At 41.2% G+C, this 13,005-nt stretch overlaps 1 protein-coding gene across 1 annotated transcript in view; it reads left to right on the top strand.

The window, feature by feature from the left end:
- The window catches only part of ANO2 (anoctamin 2), a 321,678-nt gene that overhangs the window by 246,697 nt on the left and 61,976 nt on the right, over positions 1-13,005 (top strand). The window contains exons 18-20 of the mRNA XM_025210200.1: positions 671-745; positions 6,908-7,109; positions 12,955-13,005. The exon at positions 12,955-13,005 is cut by the window's right edge and continues 91 nt beyond it. Of these exons, the coding sequence (XP_025065985.1) occupies positions 671-745; positions 6,908-7,109; positions 12,955-13,005 (328 nt within the window). The remainder of the gene's footprint in view (positions 1-670; positions 746-6,907; positions 7,110-12,954) is intronic.

The raw sequence follows: 13,005 nt of genomic DNA, 5'->3' as shown, positions 1-13,005 counted from the left end.
TGTGTGGGGTAGCGGGGGGGGGTGGGGCAGCCATTGCCGGGCTTGGGGGGATGGGCCTGACTGATTTGGAGATTCGGCAGCAGCTGAATCTCTAGATCAGATTTGGCCAAATTGATTTGGGACAATGATTCAAATTACTGAATCAAATCGCTGTCCCCTGAATTGGCCAAATCTGAAGCAAATGTTAGCTGCTTCGCACAGGCCTAGTATATAAGTAAGTAATTGAATTACTGGGCCTGATTCTATAGGGGACAAAGGTGACCACTGGGCTGCTGTGTCTTTCCACAGCACACTGCCCTGCCAATAATTCCCTCAATTTAAGGGGGGAGTACAAACCCGTGTATACCTGGGCTATACAGGTTAGTGTGTCAGGGTGAGAGCAGTCTTCCATAGAGTTTAGATTATGTCTGTATGGGATGGTTAGGATAGGGATGTCCCTGGAGGTCCCTTGCAACTGTACTTCTCTATGATTTAAGACTCTAACGCAGTTTTCCTATCGGTTTCCCATTTTTCCTGTGCTGACTGAAAAAAAATGCTATGTCAAAATTTTCAAACTCTGAGAAGCAGGGGAAAGGCAGATTTGATAAGAATTGTATTAAATGTTTTTCTTGTCTCTTCTAATATTCAGTATGGTCAGTTTTGTAATATGTATTTGTTTGTTTTGCAACAGGAAGACAAGGAGAAGTTAACGTGGAGGGACCGCATATCTGGCTACTTAATGAACTTTGCATCCATTTTATTTATGGTAATTTATTTGTATTTTCTTTCACATTTATCTGTCCTGCAGAGAGGTGATTAGCTCTGTTAGGCTTCATTCAAGCAAAAGATAGGGCAGGGTGGCACCTTAAAGACTAGCTGGTTCAGAAAGGCATGAGTTTTTCTAGGCAATAGTCTACTTCTTCAGATACTTTGCTGTAATTGTCTGTAACAGCATCCTCCTTAAAGCTGTATTAATAGTCTCAAAGGTGCAAATGACATCTTCTGTTTTGTCCTGGGGAACATGCCTCTGGACAATAAAATATATCCCTGTTAAACTAAGGCATGGTAAATAGTACTAGGAAAGCTTTGGCAATAATCCTGCCAATACTTTGTCAATGACAGCACAATTCCACTACCAACTTAAACCACTGAATAATAAAAAGACTCTGTCAGATCCGTAGCTGACATTAGTCAGTAATAGAAATATGCTAGGCTTATACCACCTAACTGTCCCCAATTCCTTTACTCAAGGAATTTTAATGTTTTAAAATATGAATGAGACTATATTTCTTATTTACTAGGAATGTACACATCCTACAGGTATTCACTCAAAATTGAATTTGCTTTTGCAACATTCACACCAATTTTATGGTCACTTGTCTCATTTGTGTTTATTTTATATGTTAAATTTTAAATAAGATGCACTTTCTACTGAGCCTCAGCAAACTTTGAATTTCATAAAGAATTCCTGACTGATTTCAGTGGGGCCTTCTGCTTAAAAACCAATACTACAGTATATCTGGTTCTGCACAAAGCAGTATAGTCTCTTATGATTTAATATGCTAAACCCTTGATTCGTGAGTGTGTATCAGGCTTTCTATATGTGCATATTAGCAAAAGTTGAATGTTGATGCTTCTTAAAATTTGGGCTTTATCAAGCCACTAAGAGAAATGTCAGCTAAAAGATGACACAACTGAGTGAAAACTCACAGGAAAAAAAATAGAATTCTTCTCAATCCTAACAAACATTACTATGACTGATGTTATAATATTTCTAAGGATTCTGATACATGTTACATATATATTGCAATTAACTGGTTAATCACACAAGACAAGCTACATGTGCAAAGTAATTATCACATCATAATAAGGACTATCCTGCTATAAAAAAGCCAACCAGCTACAAAGTTAGTGCTTGAAAATGTGTAAAACTTGGTAGCTGATGTCTATCCAGCTTTAATTTGAATGTGTGGCAGAGCCCTAAGTGTGCCCAATAATAGAGCCTTGATATAGCAGAGCATCTCTGTTCTCAGATACAGTGCTTAAGATGCATCTAACTTTAACTGTATGCTCAAATCCCATATTTTCCAAGACATGTCCTCTTTTTTGGACCCCTGTACTGCATCCAGGCTGTTTTTTAAACTAAGAGCAAATGTCCGGGTTTTCTACTCCCTACCCTGGAGTGGCGTAACTAAGCCAAACTAAAGTGCTTAAAACTAGTTTCAGATGTTAGTGTGTGGGCAATCCAGAGGTTAAGAGCTCCAGGAGCTGCTTAAAATTAATGTGTAATAAGGCCCCCAGAGTCATTCTATAATATTGTAATTATTACTTTAAAGCAATTAATAGTTACAGGAGAGAAAGTTGCAAACCTTGCATGAAATTCAAGCTTTTCTCTCCTCGGTAAGAGCCAGATCCCATCTCCTGTGTGCAAATGACAATCTTTTCTTTACTGAATGCCGTCATTTTTCTATTGAAGTGATTAAAAACAATGGAAACCAGAGGGTAAATTCTGCTGTCAGTTTCTGGAGTGGGTTGCACCAGTGCAGCTGATTTTGCCTGATCAATTTTTCTTGTCTGTATCAAGATACGCAAACTTTTACTAAAAGTATGATCACTATTAAGGTACAGTAGGCAAAAATTAGGTACACACACACACACACACACACACACACACACACACACACACACACACACACACACACACACACACACACACACACCCCCTGCACTTTCCTGTTGCTGCAGAAGTGATTGTTGAATTACTTACACCACCTTTTCCAGGCCCACACAGTCTGTCAGGGTCAAACCCATAGGAATTTTCCTTAAAAATGTCTACATTTTATAGAATGATGGCATCATGTACTTTCCCCACTTCCCTAATCTTACACAGCATGCTTTTCCCTGATATTTCTAAAAGCTGCTGAGAATTTTCTCTTAGTAGACCTCGCTCTTTATTTATTTTATTTTTTATGTTGCTTAAAGCATAATTTGTATGTTGTATGAAAACCTTTCCAGCAGAAATGTCTCACAATTTTTTCTTATTAAGCCCTTGATCTTTCTCTCACTTTACTTAGTCAAGTATATTGTTTGTTTAAATATCAGTTTTTAAAAAGAATATCTTCATGCCAATTTGAGCTACACACCTGTCTCACTGTTCTGCATTCAGCTCCTTGGCTGCAATCCAATGAGGTTTTGTATCCAGATGAGATGCAACCGTTGGCTATTAAATACTTCCTCTGAAGCACTGTTCTAGAAAGTAGATGTCAAGCAAAGTTTTTTTTTGAAAGATGAAAATCTTAGTAGTTACCTCAAGGGGGATAATTCCAGGCATTGGCATCACCCACAGCCCTCTTCTGTACTCTTTAGTTTTGTCTCTGGGCACAGATACCTGGCAATATTTACTCCAGACTTTCCCCAACTGTACTGCAGGTAAAAGTTCAGCAGACACATTTCATGCAGCATTACACTAGTATAAGTCACTGTATTCTGGGTTATGTTGCCCCTCTGTGAGTAAAAAAAATAACAATAAGCCAGTGCAAGTTACACCAGTGTACCAATGATGTTCTGATCCCTTAGTTCAGTGGTTGGCAATGTTTGCTGATGACAGGTCAGATCGGTCTGACTCGAATCCAAGGTGGGCAAGTGCTAGGACTCGGCTCCTGCTGCTTCTTCTTTCCACTTCTTTTCCATGTCACCCAGGTGTGATACAGCATGATAAAGCTCCCTGCTGCCCAGGCTCCCAGCCATGGCATGGTACGGTGCAGTGCAGCACAGCATAAGCAAAGCTGCCTGGCATCAAATGCTGCCAAAGTCCTCGCTCCACAAGACAGATCCAATAGCTTCACAGGTCAGTTGTAGCCCACTGCTTTAGTTTCACCTCAAAGTGACTTTTTACTCCATGCAAATTGTTTCCCCTGACATCCACCTGCAATGATGTGCCCATTACAGGTGGCTAGCTTGGGAGAATCAGCACTGTGTCTGCTGCTTATCATGGAATAAATCCACTATGAAGTAAAATTGGGCATAAATTATTGTCATACATCCAGATCCATCGCTTCTATTTTCATGATTAATAATGCTCCCTGCTTTCCCACGGTATATTGGATACAGACAAATAAAGTGGTGCAGAAGAAAACCAACTAGTTTCACAGTACAGAATCTCAGCCTGCATCTCCGTTAAGGCCAAGTTATCACACCCTTACCTATATTGCACTGATGACAAAACTAAACAAGAAAAAAAAAATCAGCCAGCATATGTTGCATGGAAGTAGTGGCTGGGTGATATTTTCAGTAGAATTGTATATGTAACCCAAGGTGTTTTGTTTAGCTTGAGATGAAATGGTTTGTCATGGCCTCAGTCAGTATTCTCTCTATATATGCTTTTCTCTTCTTTTGTTTTATATACTGGTCTGCATATGACCAACCCTCCCCCAACCTCCCCTCCCAAAACACCCAACAGAGCAACACAAAAAATGAAACAAAGCAAAAAAAAAAATGTTGACTTAACAAGTCAAGTGTTCTCTTTTGGAAATACCATAATGAAATGTTCTGAGGTTGTGAAAATGAAAGATTGCATTAAAATGTCAGAATAAAATAGTTTACCCTGCTTTATTTATCTTTTGGCTTAAACTCTATTATGAATGTGATCCAGTTTCATAAATGTTTTCAATCCCTCCAAATCTCCACTTCTCAGCAAATTTACTGTGAACTAGGGCTGTGTGAAACAGCACCATTTCATTTCGACTTCTGTTTCAGTGGGGAAGTGTTTCATTTTGAGATCCATTTTGTTTCGTTGAACCTGTTTCTCTGTTTTGACACTTCGCCCATAGGCTATAATGGGGATGCACAAAATTGCCTATAATTTTGTCATCTTTTGCCTGATTCAGATGAACCTTGCAGAGATGGTAGCCCCTTCTGAGGCCGTGAAGTTTGCCAAGTTTCAAGGAGATAGGTGCAGGTGTTTCTGGGAAACTGCACCTCAAATTCTTGAAAGCAAAACTCATGTCACCTGTGTGTGTGTTAAGGCACAAAGGGGTGAAAATTGCAGGCATGCTAGCCCCTGCCGAGGCCACAAAGCATGCCAGCTTTCAAGGAGATAGGTGCAGGGGTTTCTGGGAAACTACCTCATGCTGTTGATAAGCAAAACTCGTGACATGTGTGACTTTGTGTTTGTTAAGGTGCGCCCTCACTGGAGCGGGGGCCTCTACACAACACAGTCAATGGCCAGCTACACAGTCAATATCAGAGCAGTTCTCCCTCCCTCTCCTTACTTTCTGTTTCCCTGCAGGCAAACAGCTTCCGTTTTGAAACTCAAAATGTTTCAAAACTTGAAACGTTTTGACTGCTCTCATTTTGTTTCGGGGATGTTTTGAAGCCTGTTGTTTCATTTTGATTTCACTATATCAAGCTTGCAATGAGTCAAAACAGCATCAAAATGAAACAGCCAGCAAAATTTCGCACAGCCCTACTGTGAACTGAAAAAAACCCATTAAGTTTCAATGTCAACTTATGTGTTTAGCTCTTGCTTCTTGAAAACAGTGCCTTTTTCTTGAGAGTCGCATTGGGTTTAGGGTAGGGGAGACTTTCTATTGCCTCTGAACCTCTCTCTTGTAGATTTTGTCTGGCCTATATTAATTATGAAGGGATTAAACTAAAAATAGTCCACAGGCTGAAGTGCTAAACTTAGGTTGGCCTGTGATGTGTGCCTGTGCCCCAAGGCTAGCCAAATAATTATAACAATCTAATCTTTTGCATTTATATAGCCTCTTTCATCCAGGAATCTCAAAATGCTTTACCAACTATAATGAACATACATTGGAATTCTTGCTAAAGGCAAAAACAAAACAGAAACATGAACCCTCTCTTCACTTCCTACATATGGCTCCTCCTCTAGCCAAACTAGTGCTTCTGTATAAAAATGAAATATATGTTTTAAAATTACTTATTGTTTCATTTATGCTTTTTGAAGCTGGAATTACACAGCTCTGTGAAATACAAATTCATCTTGTGGGAACTTGATTTCCTGGTATTGTCTGACTTTTTTCATTTCAAGTACTGAGGTCAACAAAATACTATGATTTTTATGGAAAAACAAGATAACATGAACTCAAAGCAATCCTTCCATAGTCTCCAGAGAATCCAGTATATTAAGATAATGGAGGAAAACATTTCCTTTTTGTCTGTGGCAAAACTTGGAAGAACACCAAAAACTGAAAACGCCTCAGTCCCAATTCTACTGTGTGTAGTGGAAGGTTGGATGATTACACCTTGCAGAGCCATAGTTAGTGCCCTTACTGGCAGGCACAGCAATACAGCTGTACAACACACGGTAGGATGGGAGCCCTCATTTTATTTCCATGTATGAGTCCCAAATGAGCAGAATTTCAAATAGGATAGGCTGAGGTTTAATCACAAAAGGGTGGGGCAGTTATAGGATCATGGTGGGTCAGAGCCAGTGTCCACTCCATTCATCTTCCTGTCTCTAATCATGACCAGCACCATGTGATTCAGAGGAAGTTATAAGAACTGCATGATAGGTGGATATACAACAATTCTGCACTATAGGTCACATTCTGCCATCTAGTCAGAAATGGACTAAGGCAAAGTTTAATATCCTTTCCAAATTTTCTCTTTTCACTGTTATAGTAACCCTGTATATATTTTTATATCTACTTCAACATTGAATCTCTGGCATAATTTGTTAAATTCTTGGCCACTGTAACTTCCTCATACTGTGCAAAAAAGTGTTTCCTTTTTTGCCATGAATTTCCCATCTTTTAATTTCACTGTACATTTCCTTGATTCTGCGTTACTTTAATTTCTGCTCCCTCAACACCAATTTGAGGAACAAATCTGAGCTATGAGCATTTAAATGGAAATGTCATGTGGAATAAAATATTTATGCTAACCTCTGTGCATTTCTTTGCAGATTGCACTGACGTTTTCAATAGTCTTTGGTGTAATCGTGTACCGAATTACCACTGCAGCAGCTTTGTCATTCAGCACAAACGAGAAAACCAGGTCAAACGTTCGAGTGACTGTGACTGCAACTGCTGTCATCATTAACCTGGTTGTGATCCTTATACTTGATGAGATTTACGGAGCTGTTGCCAAATGGCTGACAGAAATTGGTAAAGCTGTCTCATCCCTCATTAAAATGTTGTATATATTGATAACAGAGTATGCAGGAAAGTTCTAATAGGATTATTTTCCATAGAAGAGTATCACTAAAGAGCATATCTGCAGGCTAAATGGGTAAAATTTTCCAAATTGCCTCAGTAACTTAGGGTCCTAAGTCATATTTGCAAAAATGAAGGCAGGGACGGATTCAGTTTGGTTCTTCAGGCATTTAATGGACTTAGGCACAATTTAGTTGGCCATTTATATACATACATTTTCTTTTTTGGATGTGCCAGATCTCCACACATGAGCTGATCCACACCGAACTGCGGTGTGTATAGTTGTATAAGTGGTGAAATGCATATCAGCGTACAGAAAATGACAGCAGTGCACCTTTGAGGTGTTTTAGTTCAAACCACCTTTGAGGTGTTTTAGTTCAAAAGCAGACCACCACCATTTTCTGCATGCTGGCACACATTTTGCCTCTTATACAACTGCATGCACCACAGTACTAGCTACTTTGAAAAGTGCCCGGCGCTGCAGTGCATACGTATGTAAAAATGCCCAAGAAGTGATTCAAACTGGGTTTGTGCCAGCTTCCATAAAATTCTTAGGCATCCAAATTCATTAGGTGCATTGATTTTGGACTCTTAAGTTCCCTTGGCCACTACAATAGGCATTGTGAACATGGTCAGAATGGATTCAAGGCAACACATCTGGGCATAAGACAGCACCTAACTACTGAACTGGACTCTGTTCTGACTCGGCTTATTGCTGGGATTTACTTAGCTTTCACATAAGTCTTTAGAGAGGCCACAGCTGGTAGGCAGAGTTTGAAAACATATATGCTACACTGACGGACTAAAATTCAGCTCCAAATAGGGGCTGTGCCCACTTTTTTTGCCCCAAAGCCTATTGAATACAACACTTGTAGAGAAGGTGGGTGACCTAGGTTTTAGCTTCTCACCCTGAGAGGATTTGGATCCATGTCTCCCAGTATGCAAGAAGCAATGTCTGCTCCACTGGTTATTCCTCACTTTCCTCCTCCTCATGTCATACTTAAAACCAATCCTGATAGACTTATTCAGGCGATACTTCTACTGATGTCCCTGCAAGAAGCTAGGGATCAGGCCCTTTTTAAATAATCTCCAGTGCCACACATTGGGCATGTCTACATGTTCATTAATGCACTGTAGTTGCTGTGAATTAAGTTTAGTACTTGGTTAACTAAGTACTAAATCAATGTGCAGTAACTTGTAGGCCTATGCGACATGGCTAGTATTCACTTCTGGTTTGGATTTGGATTCTGCTGATTTGGGGAACAGTGATTTGATTCGGTGATTTGAATCACTGTCCTGATTCAGCTGAATCTGATTCAGAGATTCGGCCGCTGCTGAATCTCTGAATCAAACAGGCCCCATCCCCTGCCCACATTCTGAGCCCCATCAATGGCTGCCCTGCCTGGCCCCAGTGTCCTGGCTCTTTGAAACAGAGAAAAAAAAAGCCCTGCACTTACCAGCTTCTGTCAGGTGGCGGGGGGGGGCAATCCCCACTCCCCCACGCTGAGTGGGGAGTTCTGCCATGACCCCCCAGGCTTGTTAAACAAACAAACAAACAACCCTTTTTGTTTGTTTGTTTAAAGAGCTGGGGTGCTGGGGCTGGGCAGCATGGGTGTGGGAGATTGGGCAAGGGTCGGGGAGTGCTCAGGGGGGTGGGGGAGCAGGCAAGGGATGGGGCCTGGTGGAGGTCCGCCATGGTCCACTCCCCATTTCCCCCTCTCCCCGCTACTTACCAGCACAGACTCTAGGTCCAGCTCCCTGCAGTGGTGATCAGGGACTGCCCAAGTTTCCAAATCTCTCTGAAGCTCTCCAAATCTTTTCCAAATTGATTTGGAGAGCTCTGAATCAATTCAGACCTTTTATTGGTCTCCCAATTTGATTTGGATTCGGCCACCAAATCGGACCAAATCTCCCCTGAATTGAATCAGCACACGAAGCTTTGCACAGCCCTAGTAACCTGTCCTACTGTGCAGTAGTGCTGGTGCATGGCTTTTTAGTGATGCTTCCTGCACAGTAGCCTAATACTACTGTGCAGTAGCATATTAGCATAGTTTTTGCCTGTAACACTTCTGCGCAGTGTTATTCTACATGGTTCATGTCTTGCGTAGACACACCCATTGTGTCACAGTTCATTCAGTCAGCTATCTCTAGTGCTAGCCTGTAGGCCTGTGCAAAGCGGCAAGTATTCTATTTGGATTCAGCCCATTCGAAGGACAGTGATTCAGTTTGGAGATTAGAATCACTGTCCCGATTCAATTCAGCTGAATCAGATCTGAAAGATTTGGGTCTGCTTCAGAGATTTGACCATAGACTAAATAGGCAGCTAACACAGCTGCCTCCAGGTGGTAAGTCTGTTGGGGTTGGGGCAGGGGGGAGGGAACAGGCATGCAGGAGGGAGGGATTGGGGCTGGGGCTTGGCCTGGGCCTGGGGCTGGGACAAGCTGCCCAGCTGGGGAGGGTGCAATGCAGGCGTGGCTCGCTCCAGGCAGGAGGGCGCAAGAGGCAGTAGGTCATAGCCCCCACTCCTGGTGGTGCCGCGCCTGCACCTTGCTCTGCTGCTGCCGGCCCCTTCTACCCAGAGTGAGCTGCATCCGCATCCCACCTCCCCACCACGCCCCGGCTGGGCAAGCGGCAGAGGGGCAGGGTCCCCACTCCCAGCACTGCCATGCCCACATCCCGTGCCCCCCTCCCCAGCCCCAACCCCAATCTCTCCCTCCCCTAACCCCAGTGGACTTACCAGCTGGAGGCAGCTGTGTCAGCTGCTTGTTTAGTCTATGGCTGAATCACCGAATCTTTTCCAAATCTATTTGGATGCTGTGAATCAATTCAGAGCTTTTAATTGGTCTCCCGATTCAATTCGGATTTGGAGATTTAGTCCCCGAATTGGACCAAATCTCCTCTGAATCGAATCAGCTACTGAAGCTTCGTGCAGCCCTACTAGGCTGAGATGCCAGCTGTAATTTAATAAGTTAAAAAAAATTATGTTCATTTATGCTGAAAAATGATCCTTTCCTTGTGACCTTGCATATTGCTCAGCTAAGCAAAACAACTGCAGTTTTATTTTTACACAACTTCCTAGATATTGCTTGTATCATACTGCATTTTTCCCAATTTGCCTGCAAATTTTTCCAAATTTGGTGTAGGAGCCTAAGGGAGAGGAGTTTGCACAAATCCTTTTCCCAAACCTTCATTTATTTTAGCTCTGGTTCAGGGTGATACCTAAACACTGAGTAGTCCCATGGAACTCGGTGGGATTACTCACAAGGTTAAAAGTTATACATGTACTTAAGTACTTAACTGAATCAGTGCTTAGGGCAGGAGACAGCAATAGTTTAATCACAGGTGACATGGAGGGTTAAGAGAAATTACTTCTGGAATTAATGCTACACTTGTGGCCTCAGCCAGGGAGTAGTTGTGCAATGATCATGTAGACTGTTGACTTCCTGACACACACTGAAAAGATCAGTAAAAGTGCAGATTACACCTGTTTCAAAGCATCAAGTTTCCCAATGCTGACTGTGATGCCTCACTGCCAGGATCCAGGTGGCAGCAACCTTAATTCAGATCTTGTTCGATTCATTGTAAATGGGGAGCAACTCCATTCAAGTCAAGGCAAAACCAATAAATGTAAAGCAGTTATAAAAGCAGAATCAAGTCTCTTCTGGTTCTGTGCATTCTTGTGTAGTAGACCATATTAACTGAGGAACACAAGTTGCTTGTACCTCCACAAGTGTGGAGACTCTCCCGACAGTAGAATTGGTTTAATTGTGCTCAATAGGAGACCATAAAGGGATCCTCTGAAGCTATGGGTGGGGTATGCATTGCCTTCCTGCAAGGAAAATCCTCTCTGTTGGAGCCCCTTATGAGTCAGGGGCATGGGTTCTTCCCCTAAATGTAACCTTCCAATCCTGGGGATTGCCTTACTGCCATAAGGGCTATTCTTTCTGCTGGTCCCCAAGCAGACCTGTCCAAAATGTGACCCATATTCAGCCTGTTCACTGCCAGGTGGGCCCAAAACCCATACATTTTAATGAAATATTTCCATAAATTCAGTGTGTGTGTGTGTGTGTGTGTGTGTGTGTGTGTGTGTGTGTGTGTGTATAATGTGAATGAAGAGCCAAGGTCTAAAGCTTCAGGTGCTCAGCCTGTTATGGGATGACTTTTCATGAAACTAAAGAACATAAGAAAAATAGAATTGAACCACCAGTGTTACAAGCAATGTGGCATACTGGTAATTTTTATTAACTTGGTTCTTATTTCAGCATTTAAATGTAAGTTTAGTTCTTAAGGAAGAAAAAAAAAAAAGAAAATCCTTTGGCCCCTCACCAATAGTTATTCAATTTACAGTAATACTTTCATAAAATTCTTGAAACCGATGCAATGAATCTCACTTCTTATTTAACATTTTAATTCAGTTGCAGAGGCTGATTCAGTAAAATATCATAATAAAAACCCTCTGCTCTCATTGTGACTGTACACTAGGGGACACGGGCATGGCAGATAAAAAACCTAGGGAGAGTCTTTAAAAGGCAAATCCTTCTGTTTTATGTTTAAGTAGATTAATTTGAAGAGTCTACATTTTGCACTTTAGAGGTCTGTTTCCTGCAAAGTGCTGAGGTCAGTGAAAGTTGAGGACATTCACCATCTCACTGGATAAGTCCTGGTCAATATAACGATTTACTGAAAATGTATAAGCAATTGGGTAATGGATTTTTAAAAGTTTTATCAAATAAATTCCTGTAGGCACAAAGGCTGAATGTGATGGGGAGAGCTGTGGAGACAAGTTGGCCTTTATAATTAAAGCACCTGAGTGAGACTTAAGAGCTCTGAGTTCAAATCCTATCAAAGATTTCCTATGTGACATCAAGTGATTCCCTAAGCACTGATCTAGGAAGGTTTTTGAGCATGTGCCTAGTGGTAAGCATGTGAGTAATCAAATCAAAGTCAATAGAACATCCATACTCTTAAAGTTACAGAGTGGATGCTCAGGTTTTTTAACTAATACTCTTAAAGTTACAGAGTGGATGCTCAGGGTTTTTATCTGAATCAGGGCTTTAAAATATTTTTGTTCCTTCCTCAATGAATTGAGATTACCAGCAATTCTCTAATTCAGAAAGTATTGTTAGGGTAAATTTGTGATGGCCTGACTTCCATTTGCCTTATGGTCCCCTTACACTACTCTGGCCTTAAAGCAAATGAGAATTAGAATCTAATTAATCAGTCATTGCAACAATAATGATATTCACCAACCTCTTCTATGCTACAGTGGTGGGTGTCATATCATTATACATTTCTGATATCTAGGGTGTGTGTTAGAACACCTTTTGTAAGTAGAAGTTTAACTGGGAGGCAAGTATTAATTTTCTGCATTTTACAGATATGGAAATTAAGGCACAGGAAGGTGAAATGACTTGCCTAAGATTACCCAGCAGGCCAATGACGGAGCCAAGCATAGAAACAATGTTTCTTGGTTTCTAGTTAAGTGCTTAACCTACTAGGGGTCATATAAATATCAGGATAGATAGTGAGTTGGAGTATTTTCTCAGGGCACCACATGATGGTCTGGCTCATTGTGTAATGTTTGTGCTGATATGCGTATGTCGCTGTGAAATAATTTTAACTGAAAGCAAAAACTGGAATCTTTAGGAGGGAGAAAAAGGTGCGGATATATTTCTCAGTGTCATTTTGAACAAAAAATATAGTATACTTGCTGATAACTATAAAAATATAGTTCTGGTTTAGGTTTGCCTTTATTGCCAGATAATTTGACCCTTTCTCTTGTTGTTTTTATCCTCAGAGGTACCAAAAACAGAGAGAACCTTTGAAGAGAGGTTAATATTGAAGGCGT

The sequence above is a fragment of the Alligator sinensis genome, unplaced genomic scaffold (assembly GCF_000455745.1).
Source record: "Alligator sinensis unplaced genomic scaffold, ASM45574v1 scaffold35_1, whole genome shotgun sequence".
In the NCBI taxonomy this organism is placed as follows: domain Eukaryota; kingdom Metazoa; phylum Chordata; order Crocodylia; family Alligatoridae; genus Alligator; species Alligator sinensis.
The sequence above is the reverse complement of the archived record's forward strand: the minus strand, read 5'-3'. Positions and strand labels throughout refer to the sequence as shown.